The 23,411-nt window shown below is 44.6% G+C and overlaps 1 protein-coding gene across 2 annotated transcripts in view; it reads left to right on the forward strand.

The window, feature by feature from the left end:
- pex14 (peroxisomal biogenesis factor 14) overlaps positions 1 to 23,411 on the forward strand; it is a 281,432-nt gene that overhangs the window by 193,147 nt on the left and 64,874 nt on the right. For both annotated transcript variants that reach the window (XM_038773696.1, XM_038773697.1), the window contains exon 5: positions 4,260 to 4,345. In XM_038773696.1, coding sequence (XP_038629624.1) covers positions 4,260 to 4,345 — 86 coding nt within the window. The remainder of the gene's footprint in view (positions 1 to 4,259; positions 4,346 to 23,411) is intronic.

The raw sequence follows: 23,411 nt of genomic DNA on the forward strand, positions 1-23,411 counted from the left end.
GTAGCCTGATGGAGTGAATTAGCTGGATCTTTCTGGAGAGAGTTCGTTGGATTTCTCTGGAGAGAGTTCACTGGATCTCTCTGGAGATAGTTCACTGGATCTCTCTGGAGAGAGTTCACTGGATCTCTCTGGAGAGAGTTCATTGGATCTCTCTGGAGAGAGTTCATTGGATCTTTCTGGAGAGAGTTTGCTGGATCTCTCTGGAGAGAGTTCGCTGGATCTCTGGAGAGAGTTCGCTGGATCTCTCTGGAGAGAGTTTGCTGGATCTCTCTGGAGAGAGTTCGCTGGATCTCTCTGGAGAGAGTTTGCTGGATCTCTCTGGAGAGAGTTCGCTGGATCTCTCTGGAGAGAGTTTGCTGGATCTCTCTGGAGAGAGTTCGCTGATTCTCTCTGGAGAGAGTTCGCTGAATACTCTCTGGAGAGAGTTCGCTGGATCTCTCTGGAGAGCATTTGTTGGATCTCTCTGGAGAGAGCGCTGGATCTCACTGGAGAGAGAGCGCTGGATCTCATTGGAGAGAGTTCGCTGGATCTCTCTGGAGAGAGTTCGCTGGATCTCTCTGGAGAGAGTTTGTTGGATCTCTCTGGAGAGAGTTTGCTGGATCTCTCTGGAGAGAGTTTGCTGGATCTCTCTGGAGAGCATTTGTTGCATCTCTCTGGAGAGAGCGCTGGATCTCACTGGAGAGAGTTCACTGGATCTCTCTGGAGAGAGTTCGCTGGATCTCTGGAGAGAGTTCGCTGGATCTCTCTGGAGAGAGTTCGCTGGATCTCTCTGGAGAGAGTTCGCTGGATCTCTCTGGAGAGAGTTCGCTGGATCTCTCTGGAGAGAGTTCGCTGGATCTCTCTGGAGAGAGTTTGCTGGATCTCTCTGGAGAGAGTTCGCTGGATCTCTCTGGAGAGAGTTCGCTGATTCTCTCTGGAGAGAGTTCGCTGGATCTCTCTGGAGAGAGTTCGCTGGATCTCTCTGGAGAGCATTTGTTGGATCTCTCTGGAGAGAGCGCTGGATCTCACTGGAGAGAGAACGCTGGATCTCACTAGAGAGAGTTCGCTGGATCTCTCTGGAGAGAGTTCGCTGGATCTCTCTGGAGAGAGTTCGCTGGATCTCTCTGGAGAGAGTTCGTTGGATCTCTCTGGAGAGAGTTTGCTGGATCTCTCTGGAGAGAGTTTGCTGGATCTCTCTGGAGAGCATTTGTTGCATCTCTCTGGAGAGAGCGCTGGATCTCACTGGAGAGAGTTCACTGGATCTCTCTGGAGAGAGTTCACTGGATCTCTCTGGAGAGAGTTTGCTGGATCTCTCTGGAGAGCATTTGTTGGATCTCTCTGGAGAGAGCGCTGGATCTCACTGGAGAGAGTTCACTGGATCTCTCTGGAGAGAGTTCGCTGGATCTCTCTGGAGAGAGTTCGCTGGATCTCTCTGGAGAGAGTTCGCTGGATCTCTCTGGAGAGAGTTCGCTGGATCTCTCTGGAGAGAGTTCGTTGGATCTCTCTGGAGAGAGTTTGCTGGATCTCTCTGGAGAGAGTTTGCTGGATCTCTCTGGAGAGCATTTGTTGCATCTCTCTGGAGAGAGCGCTGGATCTCACTGGAGAGAGTTCACTGGATCTCTCTGGAGAGAGTTCACTGGATCTCTCTGGAGAGAGTTTGCTGGATCTCTCTGGAGAGCATTTGTTGGATCTCTCTGGAGAGAGCGCTGGATCTCACTGGAGAGAGTTCACTGGATCTCTCTGGAGAGAGTTCGCTGGATCTCTGGAGAGAGTTCGCTGGATCTCTCTGGAGAGAGTTCGCTGGATCTCTCTGGAGAGAGTTCGCTGGATCTCTCTGGAGAGAGTTCGCTGGATCTCTCTGGAGAGAGTTCGCTGGATCTCTCTGGAGAGAGTTCGCTGGATCTCTCTGGAGAGAGTTCGCTGGATCTCTCTGGAGAGAGTTCGCTGGATCTCTCTGGAGAGAGTTCGCTGGATCTCTCTGGAGAGAGTTCGCTGGATCTCTCTGGAGAGAGTTAGCTGGATCTCTCTGGAGAGCATTTGTTGGATCTCTCTGGAGAGAGCGCTGGATCTCACTGGAGAGAGTTTGCTGGATCTCACTGGAGAGAGTTTGCTGGATCTCTCTGGAGAGAGTTCGCTGGATCTCTCTGGAGAGAGTCAGCTGGATCTCTTCATCGGGCTGCCAGAATCAAAACTCAAACCAAACTCAAGCCTCGGGACTCTGAAAAACCTTCCAATCGAATAACATCCAATCACCACCTGTTACTGGGCAGAGCACAACCCTCTGAGCCCATTCATTGGCCACCAATCAGATCAAACCATTCAGACCGAGTCCTCACTGATAACGGACAGTCTGCAATCACCAGTTTAAACCAGCAGAGCCTTACATTAGAATTAGAGATACAGGCTGCTTGCCTTAAAGTCTCAGGTTAATTAATCACCCCATGGATCAAAACAGCAGCGGCAAAAATAAAAGAAAGGGAAAATAAGGGAATAAACAGGAAGGATCTTTACAACTGACCGGCATTTGCCCCCTTGGCAGTGCCTCGATTTTAAAATTTTCATCTTCGCTTTCAAACCCATCCATGGCCTTGCCCCTCCCTATCTCCATAACCTCCTCCAATCTCATAACCCTCCATCTGCGCTCACCTAATTCTGGCATCTTGAACATCCCAGATATTGTTTGTTTTACCACTGGCAGCCGTGCCTTCGGCTGCCTAGATCCTAAACTCTGGGATTCCTTCCCTAATCCTTCTATACCTTCTCATCCCGCTCTCCTCCTTTAAGGTACTCGAAACCTGCCACTTTGATCTACTTTTGACCATCTACTCCAATATTTCCAGATGTGACTTGGTGTTATTTAATTTTAGAAGTCTTCTGGGAGTAACGTGGGATGCAATATTGCGATAATGGTGCTTTATTAATGCAAGTTATTGTACCCACTCTGCGCTAGCCTTTTACTTCACTGTGGCTGACATCAAACTGCATTAAAGAAAGGAAAGTTCCATCCATATAAGGCTTCGATCACAAAAATACAAAATAACTCCGGAAATAGTAATTAGCAGAACTTCAGCTTTTCATCTTGCACTCACCAGTTTGCAAGAGTACCAATAGTAAAGGAACAACAATGTATACTGCATGAGAAGAGAGTTCCTATCGGTTAGCAAGTGGACACTGGTAGGTAGAGGCCTTGCTATGGAGATTGCACCAGGGAGCAATTAACTGCCAAGCTTTTGATAAATTCAGACCAGACAGGTTGACTCTGATTGGTCAAGGCATTGGCTTGGGGGAACGAACCAGGAATTGGCTGTCCCTCAAGCTTGGGATCCGAGCCTTATTTTTTGTTTACTTGATGCAAGTAGTTGATTTAGTATCAACTAAACAAAAGCTTGGGTGATAGCATTCCCTGGCTCATTCCCAATTTGAATCAATACCTTCACCAACCAGAGTTGGCCTGCCTGTTTTGAATTTGAACAAAAGCATGACCGTGTTCCCTCGTGCATTCTCCCTGGCAAGGCCTTGAACAATCCCATTGCCAACCAATCAGCACATTCTTCTCATGCAGTATGAATTGTTGTTCCCATTGCTATTGGTAGTATTGGTGTGAGCTATCCTGGTGGGTACCAGATGAAAAGCATTGATAGCATTTCTCTGTTTTTTGGATTTCTCTGGAAATAGCAAACTTTTGTGAACATACCTATCAATTTACTATTTTTATGTTAAATTGACTGTATTCTGTTAAATCTGCAGCACTGTTGTATTTGCAATAACTTTAGCAATCCCTGTTAAATTTATAGTGGGGTTTTTGTAATGGAACAAAGGGACATATGCTTATTAGCTACTCTGGTGGGGGGTAGGTTGGTATTGAGCTGGCCTTTCCTGCCCGAGGTCAGGGGTTTGACACTTTGATCCAACTGGCACCTGCCAGCCTAGCGTGGGGCTGGGTGGGAAAAGGCCTTGTAGGGGCACTTAAGGACATGTTTAGGGACATGGGGTGGGGTACCCGCGCAAGAACCTGCTTGCCCCATCGTAAAATTGGGTCTGAGTCGGGGCAGGCAGTATCCTGGAGGTAATTTAGTCCATGCAGCTTTACCTCTGCCCCTGGGAACGGAATTCTGGTCTGTATTTATTTGAAAAGTATTCACCTCGAAATGAAAGATGATGCTGTGCAAAGAAGTAAATATTCTAAAAAGTGAATTGGACATTGTGATGTGCCAGTAGTCCTTTTAGTTTGTCTTTACTCTGTCGACTATTTATTACCTTTTATGTTCATATTTTTTTAGGTCCTCCTAGTTCCAGGTGGCGGGAATATGGCGCCTTGGCAATTATCATGGCTGGAATTGCATTTGGCTTTCACCAATTATACAAGGTACAGTTGTAGTTCTCCCCACACAATTGTCTGAAAGGCTTTCAAGTTTACAATAAGATGCTGTTCCTTGTCACTAAGATTTATATGCAGCAGAATTTAATATTCTTGGTCTCATTGTGTTGATACAATATTTGCAGAGTCTGCTTATGTAAGGAAAACTTTATCTTCCTTGCCATGAGGTCGAGAACATCAGCACAGTGCCAGTGGATCATAGGCTGCTCTCCCCTTTGAGAGCTGACTGGTGGCGATTTAACCGGAGGGTCACCGCACCTCAGACGAGGGACAAGGTTGAGAAGGCGGGGCCTTTGTGAATAACCTCAGCGGGTGCGGGAATTGAACCCGCGCTGTTGGCATCCCTCCGAATCATGAACCAGCCGTTCCGCTAACTGACCCCCTAATGTGAGGTCTAGAAGAGAGAGCAAAACCATGAGATGCTGCTCACATCAGATGATGATTTTGTGTAGCGTCTCCTTAGAATATCACACAATTGGGATTACCCCATATGCTACACATAAAATGTGTTTTATATCATCTTGTGAAAGATGGCCAAGTTGGCGATGATGAATTATGGCCCCATTTATATTAGATCAGCCGCATCAGTGTGGAGTCCAGGCTTAACCTCATTTGGAAATGGATGGGAGTTCCCTCCTAGGGAATTTCATTCTGCGTTGCTCCAGAGTGGAGTTGAATCCTGACTCTGGCTTCATGCTGTAATGTAGATGCTCGCTACACTTAGTGTGGATGTAGCCTGACGGTAATGTGTTAAAGGATATTAGTTTAATTGCGGATTTTTTAATCCCTTGTAGTACTTGGATATGAACACACTAAACTAAATGCATCTATGACAACACTTGGTAACCAGCTTCGATGACAGTACTTGCAGCTCCCTTGTGCAGCTTACAAGCTTTTAGTTCATTTATTTACGACAGCTGACACCCTAATGTTAATTTAAACCACATCAGCTATTGAGCTGTGTACTAAATGGCTGGGTTTTTTTTCAGTTCAGAAAGGAATGTGCATCGTGCTGATCAAAGTAAACGGGCAACACCACTACAAGCCGTCAGTACCGTTTTTGATTCAATTTGCACTTTTGTTAAATCTTACAGCATTTCAAAACAGGCTTTCATTGTGAAGGATAAAAGTAGGTTTTCCTGACAGGATCAAACCGGAGATGCCGTTTTCTCTTGTGTTTTAATTATTTGTGTTTACCAAACTGTAAGTAACCTAGCAGTACAATATTTCTAATTAGTAAATTATTATAATAATTATGTGACTGGGAAAAGGAGCATTTTGTAACCCCACATTCCTAAATTTAGAACATGCACCCAAAAGCAGCATCAGGCAAGAAGCATTTCAACTATCTGTTCAGGCTTGGCTCCTATTTACTTACATAACGATAGTGATTGTTTCAGTTTATGCTACAATGGCACTGGGGTCCTCCAGCTGTATTGCCGTCTTTTTTCCCAGTTTTGTCTCAAATTCCAGCATGAAAACGCACTGGGATGTCCATTATTAAATTATTGTGTTCGATTGGGCTCGGGTCTGGCAGATGGAATACAATGTTGACAAATGTGAGGTTATCCATTTTGGTAGGAATAACAGCAAACGGGATTATTACTTAAACGATAAAATATTAAAGCATGCCGCTGTTCAGAGAGACTTGGGTGTGCTAGTGCATGAGTCACAGAAGGTTGGTTTACAAGTGCAACAGGTGATTAAGAAGGCAAATGGAATTTTGTCCTTCATTGCTATAGGGATGGAGTTTAAGACTAGGGAGGTTATGTTGCAATTGTATAAGGTGTTAGTGCGGCCACACCTGGAGTATTGTGTTCAGTTTTGGTCTCCTTACTTGAGAAAGGACGTACTGGCGCTGGAGGGTGTGCAGAGGAGATTCACTAGGTTAATCCCAGAGCTGAAGGGGTTGGATTATGAGGAGAGGTTGAGTAGACTGGGACTGTACTCGTTGGAATTTAGAAGGATGAGGGGGGATCTTATAGAAACATTTAAAATTATGAAGGGAATAGATAGGATAGATGCGGGCAGGTTGTTTCCACTGGCGGGTGACAGCAGAACTAGGGGACATAGCCTCAAAATAAGGGGAAGTAGATTTAGGACTGAGTTTAGGAGGAACTTCTTCACCCAAAGGGTTGTGAATCTATGGAATTCCTTGCCCAGTGAAGCAGTTGAGGCTCCTTCATTACATGTTTTAAGGTAAAGATAGATAGTTTTTTGAAGAATAAAGGGATTAAGGGTTATGGTGTTCGGGCCGGAAAGTGGAGCTGAGTCCACAAAAGATCAGCCATGATCTAATTGAATGGCGGAGCAGGCTCGAGGGGCCAGATGGCCTACTCCTGCTCCTAGTTCTTATGTTCTTATGATTGTCAGTTATTATAATTAGTTGCTTTGGAGGTCTTAAACCAGGAATTGGCCATCTCACACGCTCAGAACTTTGAAATATTGAGGGGCAAAAAATACTATGATAAAAATGTTGCAAGCTTGAGCAAGTATTGTTTTCTCTCTTTATCTCTGTCTTAGTTCTTCTTCCTCATTTTCATCGAATCCCTTCAGTGCAGAAGCAGGCCATTCAGCCCATCTGCACCAACCCTTTGAATGTGCACTCTACCCAAGTCCACACCCTGTCCCCATAACCCCGTATCCTATCCTGCACATCCCTGGACACCAAGGGGCAATCTAGCATGGCCAGTCCACCTAACCCGCACATCTTTGGACTGTGGGAAGAAACGGGAGCATCTGGGGAAACCCCCGCAGGCACGAGGAGAACGTGCAGACTTCGCACAGACAGTCCCCCGCGGCCGGAATTGAACCCAGGACCCTGGCGCTGTGTCATGCATTTTTTCCCTTCTAATTTAACCTCTTCCTCTGTCACGTTGGTTCACTTTCTCTCTCTCCTCTCTCTCCTGTTAGAACTTTCTCGTCTTCTCTACCCGGTTTCCCTTTGTTAGTTTTTCTGATATTCTGACTCCGTTTTACTCATCTGCATGAATATCTTTGCAGACATATTTTCCTTATATCCCTTCAAATTTGTTCTCCTTTTCTTTTTGTTATTTTTCTTTTTTTGGAAATGTTTTAATTAATTTTTGTACCATTTTATAAAAAATTACAAAACATGCAACCGATAACCCTTAACCAACCACAAACCCCAAACAAATCCCCAACACAACCTTCCAAACCATGAAACAAAAAATGAACCCCCCCCCCGACTTATTCACCTCCCCCCAGCGGCTAACAGTGACCAATTCTTTGAAATGCAATATAAACAGCCGCCATCTCCGGTAAAAACTTCGATTGGACCCCCTCACGGTGTATTTAACCTTCTCGAGGTGCAAAGACTCCATCAAATCCCTTGGCCACACCGAAGCACTTGGCATTGCCGCCAGCCTCCAGCCCAATGGGACTCGCCTCCTCGCCACCAACGAGTCGAAGGCAAGTACCTCCGCCCTGCACCTCTCTGAAGCTCCGACACCTCCAAAAGCCCAAAAATGGCTATTGATGGACAGGGCCCAGGTTCAATATTTAGGATCACCGATATGGTGCTGAAAAGGCACCTCTGAAAACCCGCCAGCTTAATAATAATAATAATAATAATAATAATAATAATAATAATACAATAATTGCTTATTGTCACAAGTAGGCTTCAATTAAGTTACTGTGAAAAGGCCCTAGTCGCCACATTCCGGCACCTGTTTGGGGAGGCTGGTACGGGAATTGAACCCCTGCTGCTTGTTCTGCATTACAAGCCAGCTGTTTAGCCCACTGTGCTAAACCAGCCCCAGAACAGGACCAGAACATGTGTGTGTGTGGTGTGTGGACCCCCTTGAGCAGCGCACACACCTATCCTCCGCCTCCCTCTCAAAAAAATGACTCGTGCTAGCCTTTATGAGATGTGCAGGAAACACTACCTTTAGCTGAATAAGGCTCAGTCTCTCACACGCTGACGTGATGTTGACCCTCCGCAGCGCCTCACTCCATACCTCTTCCTGCAGTATTGGCATCAATTCCTCCATCCATTTAGCCTTTACCCTTTCAACTGAACTCAACTCTTCCCCGACGATCTGTTCATTCATGCCGGACGTACGGCCCTCCTCCGACCCTGAACAGGAGAGAATCCTCTCCAATAAGGGTGGTGCCAGAACCACCAGGAAATCCAAGAACAATCTCTTAACAAAGCGCCTTACCTGGAGGTACATAAACATGTCTGCGTCCAACAGCCCAAATTTCTCCTTCAGCTCCTTCAGGCTGGCAAACCACCCCTCCAGGAATAAATCACCCACTCTCTCCAATCCTTTCCCTCTCCAGGCACTAAATGTAGAATCTAGCCTTGCTGGCTTGAACAGGTGGTTAGCACAGGTAGGAGCCAGCCCTGAGGCTACCCCCAACTTGAAATGCTGGCGGAGTTGCCTCCATATTTTTTAAGTGGACACCACCACTGGGTTCAGTATGTGTGTGTGTGTAGACACTTTGATTGTGTGTGCGTAGACACTTTGATTGTGTGTGCGTAGACACTTTGATTGTGTGTGCGTAGACACTTTGATTGTGTGTGTGTAGACACTTTGATTGTGTGTGTGTGTAGACACTTTGATTGTGTGTGTGTAGACACTTTGTGCTTGTGTGAGAAGACGCTTTGTGTGTTTGTGAAGACGCTTTGTGTGCATGTGTGAAGATGCTGTATGTGTGTGTGTGTGTGTGAAGATGGACACTGTGTGAAGATGCTGTGTGTGTGTGTGTATGAAGACGCTGTGTGTGTGTGAAGACGCTATGTGTGTGTGAAGACGCTGTGTGTGTGTGAAGACGCTGTGTGTGTGTGAAGACGCTGTGTGTGTGAAGACGCTGTGTGTGTGAAGACGCTGTGTGTGTGAAGACGCTGTGTGTGTGTGAAGACGCTGTGTGTGTGTGAAGACGCTGTGTGTGTGTGAAGACGCTGTGTGTGTGTGAAGACGCTGTGTGTGTGTGAAGACGCTGTGTGTGTGTGAAGACGCTGTGTGTGTGTGTGAAGACGCTGTGTGTGTGTGTGAAGACGCTGTGTGTGTGTGTGAAGACGCTGTGTGTGTGAAGACGCTGTGTGTGTGAAGACGCTGTGTGTGTGTGAAGGCGCTGTGTGTGTGTGAAGACGCTGTGTGTGTGTGAAGACGCTGTGTGTGTGTGAAGACGCTGTGTGTGTGTGAAGACGCTGTGTGTGTGTGAAGACGCTGTGTGTGTGTGAAGACGCTGTGTGTGTGTGTGAAGACGCTGTGTGTGTGTGTGAAGACGCTGTGTGTGTGAAGACGCTGTGTGTGTGAAGACGCTGTGTGTGTGAAGACGCTGTGTGTGTGTGAAGACGCTGTGTGTGTGTGAAGACGCTGTGTGTGTGTGAAGACGCTGTGTGTGTGAAGACGCTGTGTGTGTGTGAAGACGCTGTGTGTGGGTGGACCCATGTGGGTGTGTTTTTTTTCTCTCCTCTCTATTTCTCTCGTTTGCCAATATTTCCTTATAATTGACAAAAAGCATGCACTTTCATCCAAGATAACTAGGTCACATTAGCACTTGAATTTCACAGCCGAAAGCAAAGGTATTCTAACCTGTCGCACAAACCAGTTCCCATATTGCAAGATTATGAAAACTAAAGTATTTGTTGAGATCTACACTACTTTTGCAGTAAAAATGTGGTAGGTACTTAAGGTTGTTAATTCTACTTGGTATTGTTAAGCATGTGAAAGAACCAGAACAGTTTCATGAAAAGGCAAATACAATGACACAAAGAATGAAGTGCCAAATCAGACTAATCAGCCTGCCACTGCGATTAGCATCAATGTCATTGTTACACACTTGCAGCTTCAGTAGACATGTTGTCTGTATGTCAGATGAGCAACTTCTCATTGTCATTTTCTAAACCCAGTTGATGACAGCAGAAATCATGGCTGGGGCCCCAGAAGATACCTTTCAGGGATGACCTCAAATAACGTTGCAGGGCATGTGACCTTCATCCAGTAACCTGTGAAGGATGCTGAAGGATCAGAGGTGAAGTTTCATGTCGGACCTGAAATAAAGGCTCAAGGAAATCCAGAAACGTGGGAAAATATAGCCAAAGATTGCAGCATCTGGAAACCTCATCGAATGTGCGCCACTACATGCTTCAAAGCCGAGTGTTAAAGATAGAAAAGTCAACTCTAAACAGCTGGCAAGTAGGCAATAGTAGGCATGCAATAACAGTGGTTGTTAATGTACACTGTGTAGCGATCTATGGAACTGCTCCAGTAAACCCTGTTGGCTGTGATGCTTGCCGGTGATGTTGTATCATGGTCACCTTCATTTCAAAATGCCATGTGTCATCGCAGGTGGTCCAGGTACTAACCTATACTCACTTGGGACTGTGGAAATTTTTTCTCACCTGTTTATTGCGTAGCTTGTGCTGTTTGATACCACCAAGGTAGTTTTGTTATCTGTTTCTGGAGTCCCTTCAATTTTTATTTTGATTGCAGCCAAGTGGTGCAGCAAACATCCTGGCCTTGTGACAACATGCCCTTCACAACTGCATTAGGTGTAATTGGAAACAAAGGAATCCAGCAAGACCTTTTTCTTAAAGCTGATTAAGCAAAAGACAATTATTTTAAGGTGTTCAACCACTTGCCACATTGACCTGTTTTCTCCCCACTGCATTGAATGGTCAGCTTGGTGCTCCTTTAATCCCTGTTTTTGAGGAAAAATAATCCAACCTAATTTTGTAGTAAAGGGCATCCGATAGTAAAGTCCATAAGAAAACAAACATTCTTGTTATATAATTAATACTTTCTGGTTTTCCCTTATTAGGGCACATGATGGTTAAGTACAATGGACTGATGTTTCATTAGGCCATGCAAAATATAATCTGCAGAAAGACCTAATTGTATTATTCTTTGTCAATAAATGAACTAAGGAGGGCCCCCAAAGAAGCTGGTGACTAGGATTTTCCACATCAGTGCTCAGAGCGCAAACTTGGGGTTCATATCATAACATTCTATATCCCCCCACTCTACGAATTCTCTGAATTAATGGTTGTAAATTCATGAGCTATGGGGTTGCAGAATTCCTGATGTGGACTCCTAGCTTGCACCAAGAGGATGATGCAAACAATTCCAGCTGCCGTATTTGATGTTCCTTAATACATGTAAGTAGATGTTTACATATAGCTTCATTTTATACAAGTAGAGTTAAGATACTTTTAACGTTTGCACTTGATTGGAGTTTAACCGGATCACGTTCACACCAAATTAAATTGCAGCTAATTGGATTTCACTGTTTGCTTTTGAAGCTGGTTGTTGGGTATCACTGTGTGTGTACATTGCCACATGGAAACCTCACCTGCACTTCCAATGTCACATTTTCTTCATTGGACTGTTTGAGCTCAGGATGAGCAATATCAAGGTAGACCTGCTAGTACAAAAATATACTCGTAAGATTGTAGGTGTAGCCATTTCGCGCATCGCTGTTGTTTTCATTAATGCTAGCTTAATAACATCACTTACAGTAGAACAGTTGTGAACATTTTGTAAAATGACCAATGGTCACATCACGCCTACTTTCCATAACAACCATAACAATTTGTTAATCATTAAATAGATGTTTATAATGAAGAGTGTTCCTAAATTATTAGGATCTGGTACTGAAAATATTTGAATCCAAAAGTGCAATAAAAAGAGACCAGTAAAACATTAAATGTTGCACCTCCACAATCCCAATTCTATCATCATAGTGGAAACCAAAAAAAGTTATTTGCTGATGATTGAACTTGGTGGGGGATGTTCTTGCGCTGATTGGAGATCGGAGCCTCTATAGTTAGTGTTCCAGCAGGCAATTTATTGGTATGTTGCAGAGGTTTGCATTGAACCCTTGTGTAAACAGGGATGCTTTTCAATTCTTGCTGCTGTTATGACTTTGGACTGCACTAACAGCACAGTTGTATTTCTCCTGCTGTCTGGTTGCAAAGCTAGTCCTCAGCCTTCGTACTGAATATTAAGCATTGTTGTATTTGTGACCTGTGAACTGAAGGCATCACAATGTAACTGAAGCCAAATAGACAATTGGATAGCAGGTTGTTGCTCTGTGCAAAGCTTCTCATTCACCATGATTCCGATGAGCTTGCTCGATGTTGGGGTCTGGATAGTTAAGCTTTTGCTGAATTGCACAGAGATCGTCTTTGCTATAATATCAATTGAAGCCACTGGTTTTTCACCTGGGATTCTAAAAATAAAAGAGGTTGTTTACCTGAGCTTGTGGCTTTTCCATGATTAAGTGCTTTTAGGATTATATCCTTCTCTACAACTTGATAGGTAGCAATTTAAGAATTAGAATGCTAAAGGATATGCATGCATTTTGCTCCTAATCTCTCGCACATTAAGTTTCTATTTAGCTGTCCCGTTAAGAGCATCCGTATGCTACCTGTTGTCAGAATGTAGCTTGCTGTTACTATACCGATTGCAGTTCCAATGTGGACATCTTTTCAGGTGCAAGTCACGGGATTGTCTGTCAGTGTTATTAATCTCTCGGGCACTGAATCCCATAACTTTGGTTTCCATTGGATTGTAATCTTTAAATTCTGTACACCTGTTGTGTGGCAATATTGCATTGTCATGACTGTTGCACATGTTCCCATCACTCGATGCAGTGTTGTGTAGATTTATTTTTAACCAGTTAAATATGAAACAAAAATAAACTTCAAAGCAGCCTGGGACAACACTTAACAGTAAGCACGTGGGCTATTAAGGCATTGAGACGCTACTTCATAAAGTCGATGTTCTTAATGACTGAATGTAACCTGGAAAATTGGAGAATTGTCTACCAACATTCATTGTATTCCTTTATTATGAAACAAGCAATTTTTACAATATTCAAATACATGTCCACTTTAGACACAGCTTGGATGACTGCCTGGGCTGGATTTTACCAGTCCTCTAAAGTTGGGTTGGGAAGTGGGGCTCGTAAAATGGCGAAGTGAGGGCCTTCCTTCGGGCTTTCTTTGGCCTACGGAGGGCCTCTTACACCCCCTACCCTGCCCCCTCCACCAGTGACGATGGCTGCCCTTGCAGCAACAGGGCTGCACGCCCTCACCAACCAGACCCCTCCCATCCCCATTGCTGGGGCATTCCTGACTGGTTCAGACACCCCCATTCATCACTTAACTGGTTGGGGGTGGGGGGGGGCTCCCATCCTTCCATGGCATCCTTTTCTCCCAGGAGTCGTCCCAGCTATGGCCACCGTTCCCGATGACATTGCTGAGTCGCCTGGGGGCGGGCAGCTAGGGGTGACAGTGCGAGTGACAACTAACTAGTTTCCAGACCCATGTATATGCCGATGGCAGTCCCATAAAAGTATAACCGTGCCGATACTTCCACAGGAAACTAAGGAAATTCGGCATGTCCACGTTGACTCTTAGCAATTTTTACCAATGCACCATAGAAAGCATCCTATCTGGCTGCATCACAGCCTGGTATGGCAACTACTCGGCCCAAGACAGTAAGAAACTACAGAGAGACGTGAACAGCCCAGTCCATCATGTGAACCCGCCTCCCATCCATTGACTCCATCTATTCCTCCTGCTGCCTGGGGAAAGCGGGCAGCATAATCAAAGACCCCTCCCACCCAGGTTATTCTCTCTTCCAACCATTTCCATCAGGCAGGAGATACAAAAGCCTGAGAACACGCACTAACAGGTTCAAAAATAGCTTATTCTCCGCTGTTACCAGACCCTTGAATGATCCTTTTATGGTCTGAACTGATCTCTCCACGCATCTTCTCTACTGTGGAGTACTACACTCCGTATGCTTCATCCAACATCCGCGTCCATGTATTTATGCTGTGTATACATTGTATGTCCCATGTTTTTGTATATTTATTGTGTGTCCCATGTTTTTCATGTGAGGAACGATCTGTCTGGACTGTCGCAGAACAATACTTTTCACTGAACACCCGTACATGTGACAATAAACCCAAAATCCAAATCCAAAAAGGCTGATGTGGATTTGCCTGTCCCTGACACTCTCCTTTTAAATTTAACAGCGGAAAAAACAAGCCCTTATGGGGAGCTCGCATTGTGCCAGTAGTGAAACCAGATAAAACTACTCGTATTGTAGGGATTATAAGGTGACAGTGAACCAGGCCACGAAGCTGGACAAGTACTCCGTATGCAAAATCAGAGACTTGTATATGAAACTGGTTGGAGGTCAAACGTTCACTAAATTAGGCATGAGTCTGGCCTATCAGCAGCTGGGGCTAGATGACACCTTGAAGGAATATGTGACCATAAACACCCATAAGGGGTTGTATCAGTACACATGCTTGTCCTTTGGAGGTTCTTCAGAGTGCGCTATACCCCAAAGAACCATAGTGAGATTACTGCAGGGCTGTCGTACTTTGGTGACGTATTAGTAACAGAATGTACAGAAGAAGAACACTTGTCAAATTTGGAAAGAGTATTAAGGAGATTCCAGGAAGCAGGAGTGCACCTTCCGGGCCAAGGAAGCGGATTACCTGGGTTATCAGGTAGATGCACAGTGGCTGCACCTCATGGAGGACAAGGTGAATGCGGTATCCCAGCTGCTGTTGGGGTCTGGTCTGGGACCTTATTACAGGCACCGTAAAAAAGAAGCATTTAACCAGGTTAAGTAGCTGTTGCAGTCGTTGTGTTTATTGGTGCACTTCAACCCCACAAAGAAGATTACTAGCATGTAATGCATCCCTATATGTCATGGAGGCAGTTTTCTTCCACAGAATGGGCGATGGGTCAGAGAGGATCTATGCATTGAGAACACTTCTAGACACTGAAGGACTATTCAAAAATCGAGAGAGAGGGCCTGGCTGTCATCTGTGGCATGAAAATGTTCCCCCAATATCTATATGGGAGACATTGTACACCATTGAACATCGTCCAGGGAAGCAAATGGCCAGTGCAGATGCCCTGAGTTTTATTTCTTTACTCCTTTGCCAGAGACGGTTGTACTACCAGAAGAGATCAGAATGGCTATGAATTTTCTAGACACTTTGCCAGTGTCGACTCAGCTGATTAAGTAATGGACAAACAGAGCCTCAGTGTTGTCGAAGGTGAGACAGATGCTATTGTATGGATGGCGGAACGAGAGAGCTTCAGAGGAAATGGAGCTCTACCAGATCAGGAAAGACGAGCTTAGCTGTGAGGATGGTATTGTCCTCTGCGGATCGAGAGTGGTCTCTCTGGAGCCAGGAAGACAATTATCGCTGGAAGGGTTACATAGTGCCCATCCAGGTGTGTCTAAAATGAAGAAGCTAGCAAGAAGCTACATGTGGTGGGGTGACATCGACCTGGCAATTGAAAGAGTGGTAAAGCGCTTCAATCCGTGCTAGTTTCAGCAGATGTTACCTGCTGCAGCTCTGTTACACCCATGGTAATGGCCAGGTGAACCACGTGTTAGGGTCCTCGTCAGCTGTGTCGGGCCATTTATTGGCATGAAGTTTTTGTTAGTGACCGTCTATTCTAAGTGGATGGAAGCATTTGAGATGAAGTCCACAACTGCTTACGCCAGTGTTTTGCAATCCACGGGCTACCAGAGATCCTCGTTTCGGACAGTGCCACGGCTTTTACCGATGCAGAGTTTCAGAAGTTTAATGAAGTGGCCGAGAGAGCAGTGCAGACCTTCAAGGCTGGCTTGAAGAAGCGGCCACCCCTGTCTTTAAACACCAAGTTAAGCAGGTGGGATCACCCTGAAGACGACTCCTGGAGTCTCTCCGGCTGAGCTGCCGATGGGTTATTAAGCCTGGTGTTCCCAGGAAGAGTGGGAAGAGTGGAGAGAAGCCAGAGGAAGGAGAAGAGGAACCATGATTTGTTTAAAAGTGCAAGAACATTCGAGATAGAGGATCCAGTGTTGGCAAAGAAAATCGGTAGCTAATCAAATTGGACCCATGAGTTGTTGCAGCCAGAACAGGGCGTGTGTCCTGTGAGGTTAAAGTACAGGACAAGATTTTAAAGACGTATGTAGACTATTTGCGTGAGCGAGATTCATCCCAAGTGCCAGTGTTATGGCCTGAATCAGTTGTGCCAGTGTTATGTATATGTTATTTTGGGGCTGTGTCTCTTTAAAAGGTGAGTCACGTGAGCACTGGTGACATCATCAGTCAGGTGCACAGGTTTTAGGCCCAGGCTTTGCACAGCAGAAGATAAATAAAACATTACCTGTTAATTTACAGCATCCCACAAATTGGATATTCTTTGGTTTTGACTGTGGCCTAGTAAATGGCCCAGTACAGAATAATTGGTGATGAGGGGGATTTTCAGTTACCAGCATGAGAGAGAGAAATCTTATTTTATTTTATTTTGCTCGCCACGCGCCTTGACATTGGACCAAGGAGGAGGAACTGCACCCGGTTTCAGGTCCCAGGAAGTAAGGGCCAGGAAGGAGGGGGTAGGACAGCGATTCATTTACTCACCAGCAACAGGGGGAAAATGGCTGGTCAATTGGAGCTTTTGAAGAAGAATCCAAAGTTTGGAAGGCCTCCACTGAACGATTCCGCGATTATATTATGGCAAATAAAATTGCAGGGGGGTTGATAGTACTCGTGTTCCTCAGCACTATTGGAAGTAAAGACTTTATTTTGCTCAAAAGCCTGGTTCAGCCGGACAAACCGGGAGACAAAACGTTACCAGGAATTAATTGCTACTTTGGAGGACCATTATGCCCCATAACCCTTAACAATCACAGAGAGATTCCGGTTCCACAAGAGGAATGAACTGGAAGGGGAATCTGTGGCTCAATTCATTCTGACCTTTAAGCGCCTCGTGGAACGCTGAGAGTTTGGAAATGTTTCAGATGATGCCTTCAGAGACAGGCTTGTACGCGGCCTATGAAATGAGGCCATTCAACAAAGGTTGCTGACTGAGAAAATTTTACATTGCTGTATCTACGGAATTAGCAGCCAAAGAGGCTGCAGAACTGGGGGTCATCACCGGAGTACATAAAATGGCGACCACACGCAAGAAGCCTGCACGGCAGCAAGAGTTCTACAGTTCTGGACCCTCTGCCGGTGCAGGGAGGCCCAGTGCAAAAAACTGTAAGCGAGTAAGCCACATTGCTGGGGCCTGCTGGAGGAAACCAAGCAATCCGGGAAAACCTCTGCCAAAGAAAAATAAATTAAGCCCAAGGAAGAAAACCCACGCTGTGGATCAAACCCATCCGGCATGGTCCACTGAACTTCCTGGCAGTCCCGGGTGAAACGCACAGATTTTGGGTTGTGCTAAATGGGATGGCCAACCCATTAGAACGGAGGTTGGCACTGGGTGGCAGTTTCACTTATTCCAGAAACAATTTACGACCAGAGTGCGGAGATAGCCGTGACTCGAGCACTCCAACATCACCCTCAGGACATCCTTTTGGAAGTCCACCTCAGCTGACCGGACCAAAGAGAAACCGGATGAAACGTTCGCAAGGTTCGGAATCCAAATTTATTTTTAAAAATGTGCATCATCTTTGATTCTACTGGAAATTGTTTTTCTTATCCAAGTACATAGTTTTGCGGCCTGTGCATATGTATTGTTTTTAGGACAATGTAAATACTGGGGTGTTTGCTTCAGGAAAAGTTTCAAAGTAACGGGGGACGGGGTGTTATGTATTATATGTTATGTCAGAGCAGTGTACCTTTAAGAGTTGAGTCACGTGAGTACTGGTGATACCATTAGTCAGATGTACAGGCTTTAGGCCTGTGAGAGTACACAGCATATGATAAATAAAAACCCTACCTGTTGGCCCGGTAGAGAATAATTACTGTTTTGGCTATTGTGTAATTTAATTATTCCCACATGTAGAAAGGAAGTTAAAGGGGAAAGGTGTAGTAGCTAGCCTCTTTAAGTGATGTTCTCGAGGGAGGGATCATGTGACTCTCATGTCCAGTCAAGGTTGGGAAGTCACTGGGATGTGTTGGGACTTGTCCCAGAAGTTGGACCTTAGAGCTGAGTATGGAAAGACCGTTTTGAAGAACTCGCTAAATAGTTGTTTATAGTTGGAATAAATCTTGTTTCTTACAAAATAGCTGTTGGAGCCAATTGTCAAAGTTATTGCAGTCATAATATCACCTTAAAATTGGTGTCAAATTTTGTTTGATAATGCTCTGGTACAGTGTCATGGGACATTTTGCTGTGTGAAAACACTATAAAAGCACGTTTTTGTTGTTATGTGGTAAGTATTTGTTAGATCATTAGGCATTGTAACATCCACAATCATATGTCGACCAGTTAATGGATAGAATAAAAACCATAGCCCACTTCTATGCAGAAATGTCTACTTTAAACCCAAGAGAAAAAACGGGAAGGTTGGTGCCACAAATAACAACAAATGCTTCTATTTGCATCTAAATTTTTAAAAAAAGATTCTAATTCATTCTTGGATCTGCTTCGTGCTGTTTCCCTGAGGTAGACCCGTTGATTAAGTTACGTGAAGAGTTATTTAACCTGAGTTTGAAATGTTTAATGCAGCTTCTCTTATAATCAGCTTTACTCTGCATTTAAACACACAAAAATTTTATCTGGCTGTCTCTTTGTCTAAACAAAGCAAAGAATAAAATTTTAAAAGTGCCTTCAATAGTTTGTTGCAGATGCTCCCACTTAGGGATGATCTGCTTCATTTGATCTGCTGGGCTGGATTTCAAACCAAGTAAAAATAGAAGCTACATGAGCTGCAGCTTTTACAGTATTTCATGTGTGGAGTTGCTCGTGAAAGGGTGCAGAATTATGTTTCTGTTGCACCCAGTGCCACCATGAAAGATCCCAGATTAGAATGTGTGGATAGTGACGGCCTCTACCCCGAGCCTCCCTGTTGCATTAGTGTAACGTCTAACTGCCCCATATATTTGATCCTCACGACCTTTTGCGCATTCAGTGGCATTAACCTTATTCAGCCTTTTAAGTTTGTAAAAAGAAGAGTCCCTTGACATTGGCACCTTGGCAATATCCTGTCCACTTGAATCATGCCTACTTTTGTCGCTATATGTAGATCGTCAACAAACAACTTAAAACAGATTTTAAAACCTGAGAGAAATTATTGGGTGAGAATTAGCAGACATTTCTTTTCCAGTAAAATGTTTCTAATGTCCTTAAGTGGTTAGGGTGCTTGGTGCCAAGCAAAAATGTCTCACTGAATAAGTTCTAATTATATGAACCACCTGCCCCTCAGCTGTGCCTGTTTGTGCGTTTCTCTGTTGCTCTTCTGTTCAGCATTGTGTCCTGGTAACCTAGTGTATCATATTCTCTATATTGCTCTTTGTCTTCCTCACTCAGTGGGCATCGAGTCTCTTGCGGCAACTTTGTGATGCACCTATTGCTCTTCAGTCCCTGCTTTCACAGCAAGAATCAGGGCACACTAATAAATAGTATATGTATTCCAGCCTCCCTTGCAATGTGGAGATAACCTGTTCCCTGTAAAGAGAGTAGACGTCTTGTTCAGGCAGGAACTGGGACTTAAGTGAGTGACAAAGACAAAAGGGCACTTGGTCATCCAGTGGAAAACGTTGAGGGCAAAACATTAAAACAGGCAGTACAATTTGATGCATTTCTGAGAGAAGTGACTGACAATTAAAATTAGATTGATTGATTTAAGCAAAAAGAATAGATGGGGTCCTAATAATCTTTTTCATTTTTTCCTGAATTATTTTTGAAATAATCATGTAGGCAACAGTTTCACATCATTGTCTGTTTATTTCACCCAAGGAATTGGCAATTCCAAAAAAAACTTTTATTATTCATTCAGGGACATGGGCTTCGCTGGCTGGGCCAGCATTTATTGCCCTTGAGAAGATGATGGTTTGCTGCCTTCTTGAACTGCTGCATCCATGTGATGTAGGTACATCCACAGTTCTGTTAAGGAGGGAATACTTGGATCTTGACCCAGCGACATTGAAAGAACGGTGATATATTTCGAAGTCAGGATGGTGAGTGGCTTGGAGGGGCACCTCCAGGTGGTGGGGTTTCCATGTAAGTGCTCCTCTTGTCCTTCTAGGTGGTCGTGGGTTTGGAAGGTGCTGCCTAAGGAGCCTTGGTGAGTTCCTGCGGTGCACCTTCTAAATGGTAAGCACTGCTGCTGGTGTGCTTTGGTGGTGGAGGGGGTGCCAATCAAGCAGAGCTGCTTTGTTCTGGATGGTGTTGAGCTTCTTGAGTGTGCATGGAACTGCCCTCATCCAAGCAAGTGCGGAGTATTCCATCACACTGCTGACCTGTGCCTTGTACATGGTGAACAGGCTTTGGAGAGTCAGGTAGTGAGTTACTCGATACAGAATTCCTAGCCCCTGACATGCTCTTTTAGCCATAGTATTTATATAATAATAATAATCGCTTATTGTCACGAGTAGGCTTCAATGAAGTTACTGTGAAAAGCCCCTAATCACCACAGTCTGGAGCCTGTTCGGGGAGGCCGGTACGGGAATTGAACCTGCGCTGCTGGCATTGTACTGCATTACAAGCCAGCTGTTTATCCCACTGTGCTCTGTTTCTGGTCAATGGTAACCCCCCCAGGATGTTGATATTGGGGGGATGCAGCCATTGAATATTATGGGGTGATGGCTAGACTCTTGTTGAAGATGGTCATTGCTGACTCATGTGACGCAAATGTTGCTTGCCACTGTCAGCTCAAGCCTGGATAGGTGCTGCTGCATTTGGACATGCACTGTATGGACTTACAGGTCCTTATTATACAATTCACCTGTGTGACTAACAGGATGCCTTGATTGAATGAGGAAAAGGATCAAAGCCGGCAGTTTATTGGGTTTCTTCTACTCATTTAGTTTGGCCCGGATTGGATCATTTTTTCCAGTTCTTACAAAGTTAATGCACCTCCAGCAGGATACATAACCCAACCGGAACAGCCTCCCTACTGCAACAGTGGAATTATTTTCCATTTTGTCCAGAGTCTGGTCACTTGTGTTGAATTATAGTCGATGATGTTTGTAAACTTGTGCCCAATATAGACCTTTAGTAATATCGTGTGCAACCATTTAACATGGGGCATTTGCAACCTCCCATCAGCTGTGCTGGATTCAAACCCAAGATCAGGGTGGCAAATGCTGGCGTGAGAATTCACTTTTGTGATTAAACTGGTTATCCATCACTCTTCTGTTATGTAAAGCTTATTAAACATTGACCAATGTGACATTAATCTTGGGAAAACGGCGAAAGCAGTTTGGTCAAACTCTTGAAAGGCATTCTTACTAAAATTACCAAAGAAGACACATGGACAAAAAACAATGGCACAGGACAGCGCCAAGGTGAAGATCATAAAGGAGAAGACCAAGTAAATCAGGTAGTGGTACTTTAGGTTAATTGTGATTAGTCAGTGCAAAATTTGATAATGAAAGCTCCACTTAAAGTGAAAGCAGACAACGAGGGCAAGGGCAGCGCAAGACAAAAAGCACTCAAAGTTAAGAGGTTTTAACAAGGTTTATGAAGGAACTATCTTTGAATTATTATTTTAAGATTATCATTTTCCCAACAAAGGCTGTGATGCATAACCAGGATAGTGGTTTAGAACATAGAACATAGAACATACAATGCAGAAGGAGGCCATTCGGCCCATTGAGACTGCACCGACCCACTTATGCCTCGCTTCCACCCTATCCCCATAACCCAATAACAGCTCCTAACCTTTGTTTGGTCACTAAGGGCAATTTAGCATGGCCAATCCACCTAACCTGCACATCTTTGGACTGTGGGAGGAAACCGGATCACCCGGAGGAAACCCACGCAGGCACGGAGAATGTGCAGACTCCACACAGACAGTGACCCAAGCCGGGATATCAAACCTGGGCCCCCGGAGCTGTGAAGCCACAGTGCTAGCCACTTGTGCTACCGTGCTGCCCACATTAGCTGTGGAAATGTGAGTAGACTGGAGGTTTGCTAATGGTATGAATGTGAATCTTAAGTTTCCAAATGTTTTTTCCCTCACCAAATTATTAATGAGTATCTTATGTTCTGTGGACAAAATTGTAAGATTTCTTGCTTGTTACTTAATTGTTTGATTAATCTCTCAGCATTTTTCAGATGTTTAAAGAATTTATAAAATCTTATGGAAAGTAGTTCTTTAGATATTTGCCTCAATGCTGATTCTCATGTTGTGCAAGAAAAGTGGCTGTACCCCCATGTCACAACTTGTAAATGACTTGCAAGCCTGATTGGGTGCTTGGATATTGGATTGGAGATGTGTTGGAAAGGGCATTGTTCAAGAAGCCTAACTGTTCAACAAACTTTGTAGATTAGCAAATGGTTGTAACTCCCAGATTTTAACACTTAGTCTGAAGTGTGACCAATGTGCACTGGACATGAGACTTTTTCCAACCCAGGCTATTGGATGTCCTGTGGCTTTCTTTATTTTTAAATAGGAGTAGTCCGTTCGGCCCCTCGAGCCTGTTCTCCCATTCAATAGGATCATGGCCGATCCCATATTCTTCATGTCCACTTTCCTGCCCTTTCCCTATAACCCTTGATTCCCTTACTGATCAATAATCTATCTATCTCAGCCTCACCCAGACGGACTCTACATCATCCGAATCTACATTGTCTCTCCCAATTGTCCTGATTTTATCTCTTATTAGCAATGCTACCCCACCACCTTGTCCTTCCCTCTTGTGCTTTCGAAAGGTTAAATATCCCTGAATATTAAGTTCCCAGTTTTGATCTCTTTATAATAATGATCTTTATTGTCACAAGTAGGCTTACATAAACACTGCAATTAAGTTACTGTGAAGATCCCCTAGTCGCCACATTCCGACGCCTGTTCGGGTACACAGAGAAAGAATTCAGAATTTCCAATTCACCTATCAGCAAGTCTTTCAAGACTTGTCAGAGGAAACCGGAGCATCCGGAGGAAACCCACGCAGACACGGGGAGGGTGTGCAGACTCCACACAGACAGTGACCCAAGCGGGAATCGAACCTGGGACCCTGGAGCTGTGAAGCAACAGTGCTATCCGCTGTGCTGCCGTGCGCCCTTGTAACCTTTGTAACCATGTTTCCGTAATGACTATTAGATCATATCCATCCACTTCGATTTGCACTGTCAATTAGTGTGCTTTATTCCAAATTCTTCATA

This window comes from Scyliorhinus canicula, chromosome 16 (assembly GCF_902713615.1).
Source record: "Scyliorhinus canicula chromosome 16, sScyCan1.1, whole genome shotgun sequence".
In the NCBI taxonomy this organism is placed as follows: domain Eukaryota; kingdom Metazoa; phylum Chordata; class Chondrichthyes; order Carcharhiniformes; family Scyliorhinidae; genus Scyliorhinus; species Scyliorhinus canicula.